At 35.1% G+C, this 21,804-nt stretch overlaps 2 protein-coding genes across 2 annotated transcripts; both read right to left on the bottom strand.

Annotated features, from left to right (window-relative positions):
- Nucleotides 1-254: 254 nt before the first annotated feature.
- LOC142519534 (uncharacterized) lies at nucleotides 255-5,788 on the bottom strand. The gene is given in 6 exon segments (XM_075622577.1): nucleotides 255-1,209; nucleotides 1,456-1,714; nucleotides 2,363-2,526; nucleotides 3,374-3,536; nucleotides 3,610-4,508; nucleotides 4,510-5,788. Coding segments are annotated over 6 exon segments (2,265 nt in total). The 5' UTR covers nucleotides 5,182-5,788; the 3' UTR covers nucleotides 255-1,101.
- Nucleotides 5,789-7,786: 1,998 nt separating this feature from the next.
- LOC142517654 (copper-transporting ATPase PAA1, chloroplastic) lies at nucleotides 7,787-20,279 on the bottom strand. The gene is made up of 17 exons (XM_075620013.1): nucleotides 19,758-20,279; nucleotides 19,572-19,625; nucleotides 18,987-19,140; nucleotides 16,371-16,445; nucleotides 15,787-16,064; nucleotides 14,468-14,701; nucleotides 14,108-14,206; nucleotides 13,486-13,635; nucleotides 13,180-13,326; nucleotides 12,836-12,886; nucleotides 12,582-12,754; nucleotides 11,894-12,032; nucleotides 10,785-10,882; nucleotides 9,890-10,130; nucleotides 9,160-9,363; nucleotides 8,822-8,902; nucleotides 7,787-8,459 (listed from the first exon to the last, which is right to left on the bottom strand). Exons 1-17 carry the CDS (start codon nucleotides 20,199-20,201, stop codon nucleotides 8,205-8,207), a joined length of 2,877 nt encoding a protein of 958 aa, XP_075476128.1. The 5' UTR covers nucleotides 20,202-20,279; the 3' UTR covers nucleotides 7,787-8,204.
- Nucleotides 20,280-21,804: the final 1,525 nt, after the last annotated feature.

The following is a 21,804-nucleotide window of genomic DNA, read 5'->3' as shown; positions in this document are numbered from 1 at the left end:
TTAAACGGACCACATGTAAGGGAACCCATCCAAATTTATGGAAACTGATTGATTAATAATTCGACAACTGTCACTTTTTCTTCTTTTCCTTCAACGAGTGAATTGAGTGATCATGCTATAGTTTAGGTCGAAATAATTGGTGGGATCGGATGGATATACTCGAAAGCTTGATAAAAAAAATTATCCTTCCATCTATCTATATATATATATATATATATATATATTATTTCATAGACGATATATATCAATCGTGTTTATCTCTATGTTTATTTATGAGATGACACATATATTAGACGTGATGAACATATAAAAATTATACATCTATTAGATAATTATCATCTTAATGGTCGTGAAAGAGGTGAGCACGGTTGAATAACAACATATCAAAACTACATATCAATATTTTTTTTATGATACAATTGTTGAACGCTAAATTCCACCCTCCCAAATTTTATATCATTATTTTTCCTTTTGTCTCTAAATTTAAAAGAACAAATTTTAGTTCAAACCGATTAGGACTATAACCAGAGAACCGTTAAAAAACCGAAACCAGACTGTATCCAAACGGTTTGGTCACGGTTTCACCTTTCACTTGAACTGGAGCTGTCGGTTTTGGAATCGTGGTCAGGCCTACATATATGGACATGGAAAATAGTGTATATTCATGTGTGTATGTGTGTGTATAAGCATATGTATTTTGTGACCAATTTTTATTCAGAAAAGCACCAATTCAATCCACAAATATTCCATATGAATTCATACAGTTCTGGAAAACAGATCTAGTCTCTATCTAATGCACAGTCATCCTAAAAACCGCGTGTGCGAGGGGACCAAATGTTATGTTGGAGGTACATTGAGACCAAAAACAACTAATATCAAACGAAACATCGTATATCTAGAGATCTAGGAGCAACTTCGCCGTTACACTAGTTATAATGCAAAGTAAAGACACAAATTTTATAAACGAAAACAGAATATGTCACTGCAGACAACGAGCATGGATTGATAAAAGAACCTTTTTTTTTATGGAGTGAGGAGTGTAGGAGAAGCAGTCAGTGGCTCATAAACATTTCAAATTCTTAGCAGCAATAAGATTATGCATCACCTCCTCATAAGCTTGTGAGAGAATATCCTCTTGGAGTAGGGACTATTGCGAGAATTCACCTTGTGGAATTCGATGGCATCAACCAGTGATTTATAGAGAGGGCCCTGATTTCAAAAGAGTTCTATAGTTGAATTATGTAGGATAATCCAGAAAAGTTCTCACTCTTAAAAGGCATCGAGGGTAGGAATTTGTCATTTTAAAACAACTACGATAGCATGTTAATTGGAGAAAAGAGAGAAGAACAAAACAGCATCTTTGGGTTTGATGCCAATTGTAGAACAGACACATTGCTACTAAACCAAAAGGTTATAATAATACAAGATCACAAAAAATGAGCATCAACAGCATACCTCGGAAAAGCGGAGAGCTTTCTGAACAACATAATTTGCGTGTGGGTCCTGAAGCAATTGCTCAAAGTAGTTAGAGGAGAGCAATTCATGGATGATCCTTGATCGGGTTTCATCATTACACAGTTCAAGACACTTTTCAACAACATGGCTACTAAACTTTTGCATTGAGAGATGTAAATAACTGCCCTCAAACTGAGCGGTCAGCTTGGATGTAGCAGATGGTATCTTAAGCTCCAAAATAAATTGAACGACATAATTTCTGCATGCAAAAATGATATTCAATTTTAGCAGAAATGTAATCGATATGTATATAGGGTAAACACTAAGAATTGCTAAACAGGCAAGTGGATAAAAAAGCTTGGTACAAATTTCAAGTATTTTGTGCTTAAATAAATTAGAAGACTGACTAAACAATCAACTTCGTAAAATAGTTAGGAATAAGAAAGGAAACGAAAGAAAAAGAGAGCGATCACCTTAGCACACAGGTGTTTCAGTTATTAATTAACTGAGGAAATAAAGTTTTGGACTTCAAATTTAATCATTCTCTTTAAACATGAATCAGGGAACTTGTTCATGGTGAATGTATATCTAATCCTATTGTCTTTGATGGAAAGCAATAATTGGTCTAATTGTCCTATGTAGCTGTTCATGGCCACAGACATAGAGACGTGGCAAAGCTACTCTTTTTAATGCAGCGACAAGCCCTTGGGCTCAAATTATTAAAGAAAAACCGAAACATGACTCTGGTCGTCAATTGTGATGTGTTACTAAATCATTACAAGATGATAAAATACAAGTTTTAAGTTTAAGTAGAAAAGATCAATGTTTTTGTAAGCGAGGAGGAATATAACCAGCTCAAACATATCAAAAGATAGATTCCTATGATAGACACTATCAGTTTGGTTACCCAAATGGATCTTGAGCAAGCAGAAGACCATTTCTTGAAATCTCTGCAACCAACTTTTCTCGATGCTCTCCATTAGAAATTTTGATGCAACGTTGCAGAACACAGCACCCATGCTGATGCATTGCTATATCAACGCAGTACTTTGCAGCAGCAATAAAAATGAACTGAAATTACAAGAAAAGGGACCAGTTGAAAGCAAAACAAGAGAAGTCTCTGCTCCATTATACAACACATAGAACATGTACTACATGATTTTCCAACTGAGAATGGCTTTTATACCAAATTAACCTGAATTAAATTCTTGAAACAAATGGCTTTTTATACCAAAGTGGGAATTTTTCAGGACATAACCCTGCAGCATTTGCTAAGATGCTTGGTGACCCTTTCATCAATTTCTAAGCATAGACTAAAGCCATTGGATATTGATCCATTCTCGTGGGATATAATTATTGGTTCAGTATTTATCAAATTGACTTCAATAAGAAGATTATATATTTCACACTTGCTGTGTTAGAAAAGACAAAAAAAAAAGTTTGAAGTCATAAATTTGTAATAGAGATAAAAGTTTTTAACATGCATAATTGAACTTTCTTTTAAAATTTATATGCATCAAATTGAACCTAAATTACATTTTAGACCAAGGACTGTGAATATTTTACAACAGCTCCTTTAATTAGCTTCTGACCATTAAAATGGAAACATCAGCAGCTAGAAGACTCCTAACTTCATTTTTCATGTTCATGCCTTTTTGATTGGCTTGTCAATCAAATGGCTTATTGCATTTGAAAAGATAATACAAAATCGGTCGAAAATAAAAATCAAACACAGTGCAAGATTTTATTCCTCCCAATCCATTGAAAACAAAATATTATCAATGTAACAATTTGAATTATGACAGAAATTTGAACAGTGACAATTAAGAGGCAAAACAAATACCATCAAAGGTAAATAGGTGTGCACTGCTAACAAAAACTTTTGGAGCTCAAGAAGGAATTAGAAGTCATTGATTACCTTACTATCTTCGTTGGTAAAGCATTGCAAGCACCTTTGTACGACGTGATTTCCATTCAGGTCTTTGATGAGTGTTAGAAAGCCTGGTTCAAGATTTGAAATAACTCTTAAAATTTGCTGCCTTGTTTTGAGTGTCTCTATCAACTTCTGAACAACCCGGGTACTGTTATCAAATGAATTAAAGGTTAACATGCCTGCGTCATGATAAATTAGAACAATAAACACGACAAGCATACCCATGCGTATTTAAAGAGATTCTAACAAGCTCTCCTGGCTCCTCAGTCGCCCTGAGCAATACGTGCATACTCTGTTCTTCATTGCACACTTCCAGCAATTTTTGCATGAGATAATTTCCAAATGGATTCATCATAAGTTCCACTGTATGATCAATTATCTCACTGAATATGGTCTGCACGTCTCGAGAGTTTCCTTCATCAAACATCCTTTGCAAGAAACGGCAACCATGTTGATCCTTAGCTATGTGATATATATATCCTTGAGCTTCTGCAAGGGAGTTACACTTTGGTGGGAGTTGGAAAGGGTGATACATTTTCAGAGTTAATCGAGTATCTTGGATTGATGCAATATGGAGATGAGCGTCAAAATTTAACCTCTTTCCTTGACCCTTTTCAGCACATGTCTCGTGAATAAAATCTTTATGGATGTTTTCCCTCGAACATACATATCCTCTTTTCATCCCATAATTAACACCTTCCCCTTGAATTATCAAACTATCATCGTCGGTGAAGGCTTCAACATTCCCTTGAGGCGCTATAACACACAAAGGTACTCTGTTCTTTCCATCAGACACCACTGGTTGGTAATGAAGTAAATTTTCGACATTACTCTGAGGGATTGATCGAGCCAATTGAACCTCATTCGGTGAATATACATCATTTCTAGTTTCAATCAGATTTATATCATTTCGCAAAGCATATAATGGAGCATCACCAACCAAAGGCCTATTTAGAGTTGAAGAGCCATTTGACACAGCAAATCCCATTGGAAAATGATTTCTTGTCAACACATTGCTTCTATAAATTTGAGGACTCTGAGCAGTAATAGGGAACTCAGACCGAGCGAACATACCATCAGGCCAACTAGGCAAATACTGTGATCCCAATAAATTAGCGACTTCTCTGTTGATGTTGCATTTCCACAGAGACAGAACTCATCAAGCCCTCGAAATTTATAGGCCTCATAGGAATGGAGGGATTAAAATCCCCACAACCTGAAAAACCTTTCCTATAACTATCATGTGCCCCACATTTCTCGAAATTCATCCGAATTTCCTCGTTTTTACATTGCCTATGAGATCGAAAACCATTTGGTGACACCAGAAGATCATCTAGCTCGTCACTAACGTACATTTTACTGAAATTCCTCGATAAACTCAAACCATCAACAAAATTTCTCTCATTAACCCCATTAACCCTGTTAAAATCCAACAAAAATCCATCCCCGGAATTAGAGTGGGATTTAATCTCTTCAAATCGGGGTAGGGTTGGTGATCCAATGTCCGAAAGAGAATACCCAGAAGAAAACAAACTAGAAGAGGAGCCATCAGATTGTAAAGAAAACCCACTCTCAGGAGAAGATATACATGTATACTTATGCTTCAAAAGTCCATCATCATAAATGCCATAGGCATGGCCTTGACAATGACCATCAGCATCAAGATCACTGCCATTATGATGATGATGATGGTGAAGATTCAATGATGCCGTCGCATGGGGGATCTCTCCCAGTAACCTTTCGAATTCATCATCATCGTTCATGTTTTCTGCACCCATCTTCTTCTCAAACATCAAAGCAAATTACAAAACAAAAAAACAGAGAAAAAAAAAAGAAGAAAATACAACACAAGATTCCACAACAAGAACAACAATGCAAGAATCAAAAAATCTACATCAAGAAACGATCAACAGAAGACGAAGCAATGAGAACCCACAGTAGATTAACGTTTTTAGCATCTAAGATGGTCTCAGAATACCAAAAGTACTAATACCAAATATGGCACAAGGGAGGGGTTTGGGAAAGTGAAATTTCGAAAATATTTCATATAGTTTTCGCTTCGAAAAAGATTTGTCATTTACGCCATTTTCGCCCTTTTTTATATTCCATTTAGTTTTCTTGGTAAAACATGCAAAGATGAATGGATTCATACACAATCACTACCATACTCTGTATATTATACACCACACTCACTGATACGGTCTCACGCCATTAAAGCATGAGAAAAGGAACAAACTTTCTCTCTCCCCCCTCTTCATTCTCACACTACACGTATATCTCAAGAGATTTCAGAGTTTTCTTTGTTTTTTATTTCTCTTTTCTCTCTTTTTGTTTGCACTTTTTGAGTGAAACAAATGGTTGAACACACTGAGCACGTAGGCTGACACTGCTACCACTGGCTGGCCGTATTCAAACATTGGACATTATTAACGAAACAAATATTTATATATTTTTTATATAACTCACGCTATTTTCACTAAAAAAAAAATTAGGTGATTTAAACAAAAATCGTCGTAATCGTCGCAATTTTAAAACGTCGTTTATTAGCGATGGTTAACAACAATGCAATGGAACCATCAAGACCTATCAAAACCGTCGCTATAATTAACGACCTTTTTTTATAAAATTATCTCTAATAGCGACGATTTTATGAACCGTCCATTATATATATAATTATAAAAAGTATACAATATATTTGAATGAATTCGTTTGTTTCAAGTACACCGAAAAATACAATTATAAAAAGTATACAATATATTTGAACATCCATATTATATATATATATATATATATAAAATATGATTTGATTAAAATAAATAAATAAATAAGAATAAGTGATAATTAGTATGTTTGCTTAATAAGTGGGAGAGATGGTTGAGTCATTTACTATTGGTAGATCTTGACAGCCTCTCTCATATCTATCCACCTTCATCGGGTGGGATTCCTTTGAACTAATTGTGATTAACTAAATAATTATATATTGTGAGACGGATCTATATCTGTTAAATAGGTTTATCTGGTCCATATATGTAATGAAAAATAATATTTTTGATATAAAAAATTAGTCTCACAAAATTGACATGTGAGACGGTCTCACATGTCAATTTGTGTGTAATTTAAATTTATTAGGTGTATTTTACTTCCAGGTTTTTTACATTAACTATATTTGTTTTTTCCATTATCTAATATATAAAGTATATAAATTAAGTAATTGTGTCGCAGGCATAGAAGAATTTATTTGCTATTAACAAGATAAAAATATATATTTGGTCACTGAAACTGTATCAAGAAAATAAGTTTTATGAGACTTTTAAAGTATCCTCGTGAGCCCACGTATTATTTTGATTCAGTAGTAATTATCAAAACAAATATGGTTTTGGTATTTAAGAGTTTTGTATGTATATATTTGAATTTCTTTATATTTATATTCGTATTGCACCGACTTAAAGCTTTGTTTTTTTTCTAGGGGAAAAAAAAAAACAATCTCAAATTTGACAATTCATTCATTAAAAAAATTACATTCTGACATTTTTTCCTCGATAATGTTTTAAAATTTTAAGATTTCAATTGTAATCTAAACTCTTTTCTTGAGTATTGACCTATTACACCATTTAATTAGAGGTTGTCGGAGGGTAGTACCCTAACGCTTTTAAATCAATTTAGACACGTGATATTCATAAAAATACATGAACCATACACACTCAAATTAAAATTGAGCAATCAGATTTAGTGTCAGGATATTACATTTATATCAACGTTTCATCAACCATAATTAGAGGTGTATCAGACCCAGAATGAGGTAATATTGAAAATTTTCAATATAAATTATATTTATATTAAAGAACATAAAAAGAACGCGAGCGAAAGATCGCTCCAGTAGTAATCTACGAAGATGCAAAAGGAATTCATGATCAATGAAGCGTATACGATTCAAGATACAAGATCGTTTCTCTTTCTGCTACCAACACTTATACGTATAATCGAGTTCATTAATATATTTTCAAACATATTAAAATTCGAACAGAAAGCAAGAAAAAGCTTGTGATAGTTAGGTTCCACTACAATACTTGATAACGAATTAAAACTTTCAATGTTTGTCAACTAAAGAACATTTAAAACATTTATTCCGGAAGGTGAAATTATAATATATTACAAATATCTTAAACAAAAATCAATTATTAGGACAGATAGCAACTTAAGTGAAAACTAAATCAAATTCATTAATATTATTTAATGATTACCAGCGTCATGAGCATGTAAAAATATCGTTAGTAATTTGTTATCTTCGTACGTTTGATGTCGGAGTCGTATTTTTCTTTTGATTTTTCAATCTTCATATAAAACCATTTAAGTTTGTTCATAGAAAATACCAATTTTATTGTTGATGGATTTTGGTCGTATTGCAACTTTCGAATCTTAATTAATCTTTTGGCACTGTGTATACATTGCTGAATTATTAGAAGGCTATATTTGTTTTAGTAGTATACTGAAAATAATATATCCTTATCTTGGAGTGCTTGGGGGGGTGGGGGTGCTGGTGGTGGTGCTATTTAAAAACTCTCCGAAAAAAAAGATGAATAGATGAAAACGCCGAATCCATTGGCTGAGTAGATTGTTTGTAGCAGTTCTTGATGTGCTCCTCCATCTTTATCTTGTTTGGGAACCTCCGCAATACTCGAGACTCGTGTTTAAGACACTCGAAATAAACGAAATGATTGGCCATCCTGACCCTGACGAAAATGTAGACGAAACGGCGGTATCACAGCTACATGGTTGTTAGGGGTTATCACCTCATCATTTCCAGTGCAGGAGTGGCTCATCTAGTAGCTGTGAACGGATTTTGCAGAGTCTCGTTTTCATCCTTGGTGTTATTGTCAGAGTCTGAAGAAGCTTTGATGTGCAATGATGTTTTCGAAATTTCAGCTTCTTTTGATGCAAATCTTAGTCTCAAAAGTAATGAGTTTGTCATTACACCAATAGAACTGAAACCCATCAGTGCACCAGCAATAGAAGGCGATAACATGGTTCCAGTCACAGGCAGCAGAGTTCCAGCTGCTACTGGAATTCCGATCTGGTAAAAGACAAGTGAAGAATGGAGGTGAAGCAATCAGAATGGAGGAGTCGAATACTAAGGGCGACTGCCAACTGACACATAAAAAATAACTACTGTTCTCATACAAACGACCAAGTGAAAAGACCAAGATGTCTGCTTATAATTTGCATATTATCATTTAATAAACTCGAAAAACAACTGTTTACTTGGTAACATCGAGAATCAGAGTTTAACCTGCCAAGTCCTCCCACCAGTGGTTTTATTTAATCCTTGTCTTGTGCCCCAGCATATTATACTTTACTCAAAAGATTTTCAATAGTGAAAAACATATAAATGGAATCCTTTGTTAAGACAAAGGTTTGATGTAGAGAAAAACTTACAATATTGTATGCAAATGCCCACCAAAGATTTTGCTTCACAGTCCTCATGGTAAGTCTACTCAGCTCCAGAGCATCGAGCAACTGTGTATAAAATGTAGTCACTCATCAGGCAGACATTATTAGCCTTCCTTTTTACACTTACTGGTGAAGCCCACAAACCATCACTATGCATAGAAACATTTCCTCAATTGACCACCGGGAATTGGGAGAATTATTTGATGTGAATGCATCGTGTAATAATCTAGATTCCAAATTTTTTAATTTACACGTAAATCCAATAAAAATAGAAGTGGAGAAAAAACTTTACGACAGATGAAAACAAAAAATCAATGCGATACCTGGGACAATCTGTTCTGCATTAGCACGATAGAAGACACCTCACTAGCAGCTCCCACACCCCCACCAATGGCAACTCCTACATGTGATGAAGCCAAGGCAGCTGCATCGTTGATTCCATCACCAACCATAGCTACAATATTATGCTCCTTTTGAAGTCTGTTTATAAACTTCTTCTTTTCATCTGGTTTCAATTCATACAAGACCTGAAATTAACCATTACACTGATTTCAGTCACAATCAACCAAATATCATATACGATAAATATGCACCTTTTTCTTTGGATATAATAAAGAGTGGGAAACAGTAGAGAAGGAAAAAATTGTTTTTCATGTCCAAGGAAGGTATAACATAACTCTTCTATACATAGATTTCCTAGAGTTAATTTAGGGACCTAAGTGAGAGATTCAATGAGATTACTGAGAAGTGAGAAACAAAAGTGTAATTGATAAAGTCTAATTAAGTCATCACACTACATTCATACTTGCTAGGAACATAAAGATGCGTGTCAATCCAATTCCGTTTTATTCAAAAACCAAATTGGTTTTAGTTGCAAAAATGTGAAGGCGAAAGGAAGTGACCCAATAGAAAAGTCAAGGGAATCGAAATATCAGATTTTTTATTCACAAACTTTTAAGAAACCAAAGAGAGATTGAAGAGACAAGTATTTTTCTTTTCTGAACGAGGATTCCTGAAAAATATTTCTAGATGTTAAACATGAGATGATCTTACCCTTTCCTTTGGAATACCAACAACAGAAGCAACATACTCAGCAGCACCCCTTTTGTCCCCAGAAAGCAAATAAGTGTTGATTCCTTGATGAGTCAAGGATTCGATAACATGTTGGGCATCTTCTCTGATCTGATCTTCAACATAAATGATTCCAGCAAGAACACTATCTACTCCCACATAAACAATCGACTGATTTTTAAACTCCTCGGCTTCTTCAAATGGGATATCACCAATTCCATGCCTGCATTATTTTTAAATTTTAAATTCAGCTTTGAGATACATAAAACTCAAAAAGGAATGTGTTATGAGAAGATTTGAGACTGTGATTGGTCCATAATATACTAGCACAATATGTGTATGATAGGTTTTGTCATTTATTCAAGGTGAATCACATATTTTTTCATTCATGAAGTATTCTAAAATTCTTATCATATTGTAAGGGAGTATGCTTGATTACTCATGTCTAAAATAGCTCAGCAGGACAAGAGTAGGTGATTCGTATACATCAAATCAAAAGGAATGTTTCTATACTGATCTTTAAAAGAGCCTTGTGGAGCTCCATTTTTCAGTCACGTCTTCCACTCTATTTTCCTTTCTATATATGCCAGTCTTCGGTAATGAGCGATAAAAGAAATTAAGTTTTGTTCTAGGATTCTCAAACAAAGAATGCGCTCCCAAGAGTCCAATTTCAAAGAGTGAAACATCTAACATCAAAGAAAACTGGCACGATCAACTAAAATTACTGTGCAGATATTAGCTTGAGGAATATTCAGTCGTATGAAGTCTACATAGCCAAAACCAGATATTAACTAAAAAGGCTTCTTCATCAAACAAATAGCAACAGTTTTGAAGTTAAACATAGTTGCCACCTGAAATCAAGAGATGACTTTGTTACCTTTTAACCCACTCTAGTGTACCGACAGCTACATTTTTTCCATCAATAATTGCCACAGCACCAGATCCAGGTTCCTCAGTAAATGTGCCTTCTACTACCTACAAGCACGGTCCTTAATCCAAACTGATGAGCAGAAATAAGAGAATCATTTGAGACAAACATCAACATCACAAATGAAAGAGATTAAAAAGCTTCATTGTGAAGAATTGATATTCCACATCGTGGAAAAACAGACGAAATTTTGGAACCCGGGCTAGCCATACTTTTCACAAAGCAACAGCGGAAGTTTTGTTAAGAGCTTAAGTTGCAACCGCAGAAAACAGGAACCTATTGGAACCTAAGCATAAAGGAATCTGAAACCAAAGTATCAAGCTGCAGAACAGATTATTATGACTCAAATTGTATAACAAACTCATAGGAATGTTAAGAACAAGAAAGCAAATTTCTCGGAGTCTCAATTTCTAAAGAGAAAAAGGCAATGTAAAAACAAAAACATAAAAGACATTTTTTTCTACATAAATCCAACTTCAAAGCAACTGAAGCAGGATTGAAATCTCATACATCCTTTTGAGAAGTAGAGGTTAAGATAACTAAAAAGGGGTTAAAATTTTCACTATAGCATTGAGCAATTTTATGCAGATGCTGCGTAAAAAATGTACGCAGATGAACATTCAAATAATTCCATGCAAGCAACATAACAAGAAAGACATGCATGAAAAGTCTAAAACTAATCATTATACCGCTTTCCGTGAGTTCAAGCTTTTTGGGAAAAGCGATTTCAATATTCGATCAAATCCAGTGGTCAAAGATTTAAAAACCTTTGTTGTTGATTGTTAAGTTTGTCCTGGGTGTGACTTTATTGGCTATGCCAAATCAATTTGCTAGTGTAAGCTTTGGATGTTAATTCAAGACATATTCCACGTATCTGGTTTACACATAGAGTGCATGTTAAAATATAAAACTATTTAATGTACCATCATCCATAAGTTAAAACTTTTGGGAAAAGTGTCTTCGACAACTTGGTAACCAAAGCATGAGTTCAAGAACTTCACAGTACTGTCATTCCAAATAATATTTCTCAGATTTCCAAAGGATTGAAAAATATATACCTTCATTATTGGACACTTCAACACCTTTGCAGCCTCCACAATTGCTTTTCCAATTGGATGAAGAGTGTTGGATTCAACTCCAGCAGCCAACTTCAGAATTTCAGCTTCAGACCACTTATGAGTAGCTGCTGGGTCAAGCCTGCAAAGAACGTTGGCTCATTATCGTCTTGTAGACATAAAATAAAACTCAATAAATAAGATGATAAATACTGAATAAAGAGTGGATAATATTATATTGTCAAGAAAACACTTTAAGATAGAAATTGTAGCATAAAAGAGAAAATAAGGAACACTAGAATAAATTTTTCATGGAGTTACTAACCATGACTAGTGATTTTGGAATAAGGGAGATTTTAAGTTAAAACAGAGCATAGTGGAAATATGATATTCATATAGATGAAAACAACTAAATTGGGATTGCATCGTGATGAAGATGCAAGCTAAGATGGAAATGACTATCTTGAAAGACACACAAGCAAAAGAAGTTATAATATGAAGAATTGTGACTATACGAGTTTTACGTTTCATTACATTTTTCCAATATCTATCCATTATTGACGTTCCCAGAATTATTTAAGTTAGGCCAATCAAGTATTGATTTATTGAAATGTGGTGCAATTAACCAACAAGAAACACAATACAACTTCATCAGTGACACATTGCTAAATGGAAGCGTTCCATACTCAACTGGGAATCTGTATCACCTAGGTGGTATGGTGACACTACTTTGGTCACACTAGGTCTTCCTATAGTCAGTGTCCCTGTTTTGTCAAATACAATAGTGTTGACTGTTGAAAATTTTTCCAAGATGCTTCCACCACGCAAAAGCAAGCCTCTTGTAGCACCAAGTGAAGTTCCAACCTACAATTAAGTAATTGGTAGTACATTGGCGTACAAAAATTACTTGGGGTGGCAAACCAAAGTTTGTATGCTCAAAATTACCAGCACAGCTGTAGGTGTTGCTAACCCAAGTGCACATGGACATGCAACAACCTGTGCTCAATAGACACAGAAAGATTAACGCAGAGAGTTTAGTATGGAGATTAGAGAAATCAAAGAAGCTAACATTGATCATATAATAAACCGCGTAGAGGCCAAAAAGTCATTGGAGAAATTAAGAGGAATGAGAAGCTCTTGCCCATATATGATACCAAGTTTAAGATATGTTTCGGTCGCAATTTAGTAATTTTCTTTTATTGCAGGAACTTTGAAAAAACAGCACAAATTTAATCATTTTAAGTTCATGGGGCAAGGCCTCGGATGAATGGATGAGAGTGCACGAGTACCAGGACGCTGCAGGAAAGTTGTAATGCCAATGATATGGGACTTCCTTGGTGAAGAGCAGCTGGCAGGATTTGTGAACCAAAATGATTCCAGAACATAAATGTGGCAGCAGAAAGTGCCATTACTCCATATGTAAAATGTCCAGCAACCTAGGTCAAAAGAGGAAATGACACAACTGGAGACGAACTTATTGTACTGATACCATACATGATGACGAGCATATTATAAATTGTTAACATAGCTAAAGCAAAACAAAACACAATCTATCATTATTCAGAGGAGAAAAGGTGAAAATAAATGTGATGTACCTTGTCAGCCAACCGTTGAACAGGAGCTTCTCTTGTTTGTGCTTCTTCCACCAACCGAACAATGTCCCCAATTGCTGTCTCACCTCCTGGTCTCTGCACCTCTACCGTAAGCTTTCCATTTAGGTTTATACTCCCAGCTGAAACTTCCGCCTATATATATAAAAACCTAAGTAGCTGGAATCATGAAGGAACCAAAATTTTACAAGATAATTTGAGAATGGAGAAACACATTTTAAGGTCCTAGCCAAGAGTGGCCATGAGCAAAAAATGATGCATGTAAGCTGGTTTGCAAAGCCAGAACAAGAGAGTTTGAATACATGAATTAGACTTTATGTTGCTTGTCAAAGGAAATTTGTAACCCCATCATAGAAAAATAGGGCTCAAACATCCAACATTTGGTAGAGAATTTTCTATTTGTTATCTGAACTAAAATAAGCATTCCTTAGCATCTATTATTTATCAAAAACTTTAGTTGAAAAACAAGGAAAAATGAATTTTCTGTCTTGACATTCACCCGACCTTTCTTTAATGCCAAAGCCAAGCACAACCATAGAGCATTGCATTGATCACTTGAGCTTCACTCTTATAAATATCAAATGACAAGGTGCAAATTAATGATTACCCCGGGTAATTTAGTGACAGGTAGAGGCTCCCCTGTAAAACTTGACTCATCTACACTGCTTCTGCCCGATCTAACGACCCCATCAGCTGGAATACGATCCTAAAAAGTGATAATAATGAGTGAAAAAAATTAATTCAAAACTAAAAAATAATGCTCGGATATAAAAGAATTTGATACAAGGTATCTGCCAGCAATCTTAAATAACTTTAGGGATGTTGTTGACAACACACGCCCTTATGATAGTGATTGGATCAAAATATAATATTCTACTGAAACAAATACTGATGAAACGGTGCAGTTCTAGAATTCCATGGAATCAGGACGAAGATTCGATATTATTGCAAATGCAAAGATGCTTACACCAGGAAGAATGACGATTTGATCTCCAACAGAGAGATCATTAGTGTGTACTTCAACAGTCGAACCCAGATCTTCTCCATTTCCATTAATCAAAAGACGAGCTTTAGGTGGCAAGATACTGAGAAGACCAGTCATGTCACTTGTTGCTTTGATCTTGGCCCTCTGCTCAAGATTTCTCCCGAGTAAGACAAAGGCTATCAACATAACCGGTTCCTCAAAAAATGTTTTCCATCCCTGCGTAGACAGAGAGATTATTTGACAATATCTCATCAAGGATATAGCAGAAACTGCTAAGAACCAAGCAAATATGCCACATACGATTGGATTTTAAAGTTAATCTCATAACAAAATTGAGGAGTTGCCAACAAACATAGAGATACTGCATGAATTATAACGAGAATGTGCATTGTCTTCCATTGACAGCACGTCAGTCAAGGTACAAAAGAAAAGATAGCACAACAGACCAGACATGAAAGCTAGTGCAACTACTTTCATCAACAAAAAAAACTAGAGAAGCAAATTTTGACATAAAATAAAATGTAATATAGCCACTAAGAATATAACTTAGGAGATAAGCCATGCAACCAAACAATTAGACAACATATATCATTATGCATAAAGTCATTATGCATGAGGTGTGGCAGCTGCACAAAATTGTGCAGTTTGAATTGAAGTATAAGCTTACCAAACAGAAATCATTTCATTTTCTCAATACACAGTAAGCCAGAAATAAATTTACCATTTCTTGAGCTAAAAAATTGACATAAATAATAATTTCATCCAGGGGCATCAATTTCCGATGTGCATATTAGAAAGGGAATGTACCAATATATTTTGATGGGATTGGGCTATGATCTATTTTTATCCGTTTGAACAAAGTATTTAATTATAGGGTAAATTTGAATTGGTATAATTGAAATCAAGGATGTCAACTCTTTGGATTAAATTTAATTGAGGGATTTGAACATTATCTCCTACCAATTTAATTTTAATTAATAATGGATTTCAAATCCACCCACTAGTAGTATCATTTGACATTCATACTTCCAAGTCCCGCTCATAATCAAATCACTTCATCTAAATCACATCCTTCCGAACAAACACAACCTTAGAACTTCTTCCCTTCGTTAATCAGCACATTATGCAAATAGCAAATGGTTACCCTTAATTTCAACTCTGCTCAGTAGCATGTTCAATATGAAATTGAACTTAGTGATTTTAAATAAACTCGAGTTCCACATGAAATAACACATTACTTACAATAAATATTTTTTACTCTTGACTAATGACCCATGTAGGTGTCTGAATTAACAAATTACCAGCTTTGGCATCAAGGCTGCCAGTGAACTGACCGCAAAGGATGATAGAGCCCCAATACCAACTAGAGTATTCATGTTTGGGGCACCTCTAAGAAGACTTTTCAAACCATCCATAATAAGCTGGCGGCCAGGACCAAGCAATGTAAACAGAGACAGTGACATATGGAATCCTGTGGAGTGCAACGCATGAATCCATGCAGCTTTAGCTCCAAAAAAATGAGAGAGATGTCCAATGATGCACACAGCACACAGAGCCCAAGAAATAACAAGCCCACGACCTGTTAATGGGCAAGTTTTCAATCACTATGTGCATTAATTTGTCTTGGCCTCAAATTTACAAAGTAATATACTCTCAAGTATCTGAACCTATAAGAACTAACATATTGCAAATCCGCTAATTAAAGATCTAGAATCAATTGGCTAATATTTGTCAAACGCTGGTTATTAATGGATTTGCATATATAACAAAATTGACTCTGAACATTTATGTGGGTGTCTATGTAGTCTACATATCTTAATTTTTTTAAAAATAAATTATACTTAATTGTAGGCATCCATAAGCATAAAGAGGTAAAAAAAATTACCACTTTTCTTTAACTGTGCATGCTTTTCATTTATTTTCTTCTCAAACGTTTCATAGAAGTTCATCCTTCTCAAATCTGCAAACAGAGAGCATGATGAGAACTGAAATTAAAAGGCAAAAAATCGACGGATGGACCAAAAATATATATACGAATTCCATGTCATTATGTTTTACAGTACAGTCATGCATTCTGAGGAATGATGCAATGGCTATTTCTTTTAATTATAAAAAACACCAACATCGTTGGGACGGAGTATTTAACATACCCCTAATTGTACATATATAACTGGCAAAATACAAAAGAAGAGTAACGGGACTATGCCAAAATATCCTCAAACTGTTGGACCAGTCGATAACATACATAAATACAACTGAAATCTAAATTCAACACCCGATACTACACCTAGCTAAAATGGTGCCTGCAAAATTAGAGATAACTGACTAAGGCATGCGATGGCTATTTTAGGATGATAAAATTCAAAAAATGTACCATTTATTCAGTCATTATTATACTTGCATAGATATCGTCAAAATTTTGTAATATTTATTCAGTCAATATTTCTGCCAACGATTTGGACACACTGATCACCCTGGATGTTCCAAATTCTGGAAAAATCAACGAGTTCTCTCACAGCCAATAAGGCCAATGCACTAGAACTCTAAAACTTACTATGCTGAATTGATAAAAATATCTGGAAGACGGGATGATTGGGGGGGGGGGGGGGGGGGGGGGGGGTCCATTGTATCAGTGTGTGTGTTTTCTTTTTTGGGAAAGTAGGACTTCCCCATGTATTTGTTTTTTTTTTTTTGGGGGGAAACATGGGGAGTCCTACTTTCCAAAGACAAACACACACTAATCCTAAAAACTTAAAAACCCCAGGTTTCCATGGCCACAGCTAGTCACTCTTCATACCAGTGACACTTGCAACTGTTGCTGAACTCAGTTACTACTGCAATATAACAAGGGAGACCTCCTAGAGATTATTTCCTGCCTCTTTTGTTCGTCACATTTTGTTTCTTTACAGTAAATTTTTAATATATTAGTATCTTAATTTTTTATTTGCTAACACACACATTACTTTGACAATAATATCATATAATATATTTTGATATTTAAAATACCAATGTTTTATAACATAATATACCCACACTGTATGTTAACAGGGAGATCCTTAGAGATAAAAAAAAGGATTAATTATGTATCCTAAAATACTCCTCCGTATATTTAGTGTATTAATCTGTTCATTTTCCTAGTTTTTTGTTCTATCCGGTGTACATTTTTCATTTTATAAAATACACCTACATCTACTGATGATCTACATCTATTCATGGAATGCAACACTAATTTTTTTTACGACGATGGAACTCGCAGCCACTGTCTTTCGGTGCTCATTGGGTAAACTTTTGGACTAAGGCAGTAGCCTGCAAATTACGTTAGTATGATAAACCGCACTGATGTAAACCCTATGTGATAGGGTAATCCAAGCAAGTGAATGATCCAACCCACAACCATTAATCAAACACCCGTCTACTCCACCAACTCGACACTCCTAAGGGGCTGCAACACTGAATTTTGATAATATTAGTATCTTAATCTTTTTTTATCTACTAAAAAACACATTATTTTGATATATGATACATTAAATTTCGATAATTAAAATAATCAATATTTTATTATATTTCCGAATGGTGGGGGCAGTAAGCCAGCCATGACTAGCAATGGCTACCAAGCTGCTAGTCTTAATCAATCAAACTTAAGCACATAGATTTCACAACAAAACCAGGACAAAGCATCATGAAGTCACTCATCATTAAATTGGAACTAAAAACAACACTAAATGCAAAAATATTGAAATAAACAACATAGAGACGAGAAACAAAGCATGATCAGGTTATGTCCATCGGAACTGAAGAAACACAAAAGGAAACTGAATACAGATTTTGGAACTCAACTGAGTTGTTCTAAATCCGATCGCAAAAAATGAACCCAATACAAAATCTACTGGAGTTTTACATTTTAAAAAGAAACCAAATATTTTAACTCTCTTCTCAAGCTGTCAACGATTCTTAACCGCCTAGACCAAGACTCGGAATCTTACGCTTCTCCTGCTACCTGATCACCTGAAATGTCACCACATTTCAGAGCAAAAGGTGAGTTGATAACTCAGTCAGCACAACTTTCAAACAAATTACAAATGTCTTTAAAGATATTGCTTATACATAAAATAAGAGTTCGAATATATAGGTAATGGGTTTAGAACTAGATACAAAATAATGTCTCTCATTTCAAACAGAATATAAGAAATATAGCATATTCATAGATGCTTAAGATATATTTATTTAATATATAATTATACTACATAACCTTACGCAGTGAAGGTAAGTGATGACACTCAATCAGCAGTCAAACACAGTGAAGGCAAGTGATGTCACTCAACCAGCGGTCAAACACAGTGATACGATGTCATTCAATCAGCAGTCAGTCAATTGGGTGTGATACGATGTCACTCAATCAGCGGTCGAACAAAGTGAAGATGAGTGATGACATGACCTTATGCAGCGCATAGAACGAACAAAACAAATGAAAAAATTCAATATTTGATACAGAATTGCTAACCTCGAAGATTAGATTTGAATCCACAATTAGTCAAATGCTTTGCTAGAGCCTCTCCCAAATCCTGTCGCCAATTGGGTGCAATCTTGGCATCAGGCACAGGCCATACAATTGCTGTCTCAGTCGTGAGATTTACACTGGCCGAAGAAACCTGTGCCTGTTCATAATGTATTTCATGGTAAAACTCAATGGCGGAAAAGAGAAACAAGCATCTCCGTGTATCAACCCTTTCAATATACATGTTAAGGAACATTTTACCTAACTGCCTAGAAGATAACACTACTCTGACTATAAATGCATCTTATTAATCACATGCTTCCAAAACAGTAAAACTTTAAAAAATTAAAAGGAATTTTGGTTTCACTACTTTGTCCGAATTATAAATATTAGTTGTCATCAGGATGGCCATTCTTCAAAACTGAATTTGTTTTAGCGATCAGGACTATGCAAAGGCAATTCAGACAGAAAGAGCCAAGCTCGATAACTTCATTCTTTTTCTTCGCCAAGATATTCATAGAAGGAACACAGAACACCAGTGACTAAATGTTGTTGAGTAGAATAAATCAGTTGCGGATATCAAGCGCTTACTTGACTTTCTAAAATTCTCTTCACACTCGCCGCGCATCCCCCACATGTCATCCCCTGCAGTATAAGAAATTTTAACTAGCTGAAAAAACACATATGAAATAAATAAATATAAAAAGTAAAACTGGAGATCAAATGAATAATCGTACTTAGCAAAAGAGCAAGTACATAACCATAGCTAATGCTTACCCCAACGTCAATAATAATAACATCAGAACTCAAAGCAGAAGCATCCCCATCCCCCGCATGCACGGCACTCGGCTTAGAATCTCCACCCTCGGCCGCGCCATCACCTTTACCTCCACCACCACCACCACCGTCGCCCCCTGAGTTCCCATTGACGCCGTCAAATCCTCCTCCAGCAGGAGTAAATGAAGCAGAATAACTCGCAGCAAACTGCGGTCGGCTTCCGCAGAGCTCGACTGAGCCAAGGCGCCTTACCAAAGAAGCAGATCCAAAGCGTCTCAGCTCGCCGCATATCCTGAGTTGGAGGCTGGATATTTGACTCGGCCGAGCTGCCAAGAAGCTGCGGTGGAGCTGTGCAGCTAGAGGATTCGAATAGGAATTGAGCGACTTGTAGACTACAAAAGTAGAGAGCGTACAAGTGTTAGCCACAAGTAATTTCGACTCCATTGCCACCAGCCAAGCCTTCGTCTTCTCCACTTCTCTTCTGTGAGGGGAAGCTGAAGGAATTAAAAGCGTGGGTCAATCATATATTACTTTTTTAGCGTTTCTTTTTCTTTTCTTTTTTTTTTTTTTTTTATTTTGTTCACAACACGTGGTCCTTGATCTAGTTTGTACATTCATTTGGTTGAAATTATACATCAAACCATCGGAGTAATGTAGATTCCATAACTATACTATAGTAACCGACCCCCATTTACAATGCATATACATATTCGGATAATTGATTTTTCCGGCATTTGTTGCTGACACTTGTGTAATATCGATGAGATAAAGAGATATATTGAATGAAATTACACGCTATTATCATTCGTTGGTGACACATATGTAATATCGATTAGATAAAGGAATGACAAAAACTTGTGTGAGACGGTCTCACGGGTCGTATTTTGTGAGTATTGGTAGAGTTGATCTATCTCACAGATAAAGATTCGTGTGACCGTCTCACAAGAGACCTGAAAGAATTATATTGAATGAAATTTCACGTTATTGTAAAAATAAATATTTAATAATACACAGATATCCATTGAAAAATCAATGAATATCACATATATTGATAAATATCCATAAATATTTAATAATACACAGATGTCCATTGAAAAATCAATGAATATCACATATATTGATAAATATCTATAATTAGATTAATTCTTAGGGATTTATGACATCCATGATATGCTTAAAGTGGTTTCCCGATCAAATCTGTGTGTGTGTGTGGGGTGTTGGTACTTGGTAGGTGTAGACTTCAAAAGTAGGACAAAATCACAAGTTTGGGGTAGGTGGCGATGAGATGGGCTTCAATGAGTTAACAAAAAGGCCTAGGCCCAAACATCTAGATCGTACTATAATCTGTTGGTTGGACTTCTAAGTGAACATTTTTCTTGGACCTCCGAGATGTTTTGCCCGCTTATGTTGGGTCAATCGTATTCAATTGGAATTTTTGGGTGCATGTGTGTGGCCCTTGAATTATGCTAGTGGTCATGGTCAGGAATGAAACGGTCTCACGAATTAATTTTGTTAGACGAATCTTTTCTTTGAGTCAGTCATATCAAAAATATTATTTTCATGTCAAAAATATTACTTATTCTTGCGAATAAAGTAGTACCTACACACTGGTGAATAAGAATTTACCTATTTTAGGGAAATGGAAACTTGACTTCAATTGGCCCCATTCCCCGACACGAACAGGGTAAATATATGGTGCACCGGTTCACAGAAACGCGGTGCTATAACGAAGTTCTGTCGATAGTAGCAACTATTGTCCATATGTCATATTTTCATTGGTTGTTGATAGTCCCCATACTTTGATTGACCGGATGGATGGATAGTCCGCGACATTGAGGAGGAAGCAAAACTCTGTGTGCTATTTTTAAAAAAAATTGCGTATTTATAAATTATTTATTTTTATAAAAAGATTTGAATCCATACTGTTTTTATATATTTAACCTTCAAAATCATTTATAAAATATTTAATCAGTTTTATAAGAGATTATTTTGAATAGAATATTTTTCATTCAGTTTAAAAACTAAACATAATATCTTCACAAAAACT

The sequence above is a fragment of the Primulina tabacum genome, chromosome 11 (assembly GCF_025594145.1).
Source record: "Primulina tabacum isolate GXHZ01 chromosome 11, ASM2559414v2, whole genome shotgun sequence".
NCBI classification, from domain to species: domain Eukaryota; kingdom Viridiplantae; phylum Streptophyta; class Magnoliopsida; order Lamiales; family Gesneriaceae; genus Primulina; species Primulina tabacum.
The sequence above is the reverse complement of the archived record's forward strand: the minus strand, read 5'-3'. Positions and strand labels throughout refer to the sequence as shown.

Coding starts and splice junctions, on each gene's coding strand:
- LOC142517654 (XM_075620013.1), bottom strand. CDS start 20,201: ATGGAGTCGAAATTACTTGTGGCTAACACTTGTACGCTCTCTACTTTT. Junction 10,131..10,784: donor ACACTAGAGTGGGTTAAAAG/GTAACAAAGTCA, acceptor AAAATAATGCAG/GCATGGAATTGGTGATATCC. Junction 8,903..9,159: donor TGCAGAACAGATTGTCCCAG/GTATCGCATTGA, acceptor TTTTATACACAG/TTGCTCGATGCTCTGGAGCT.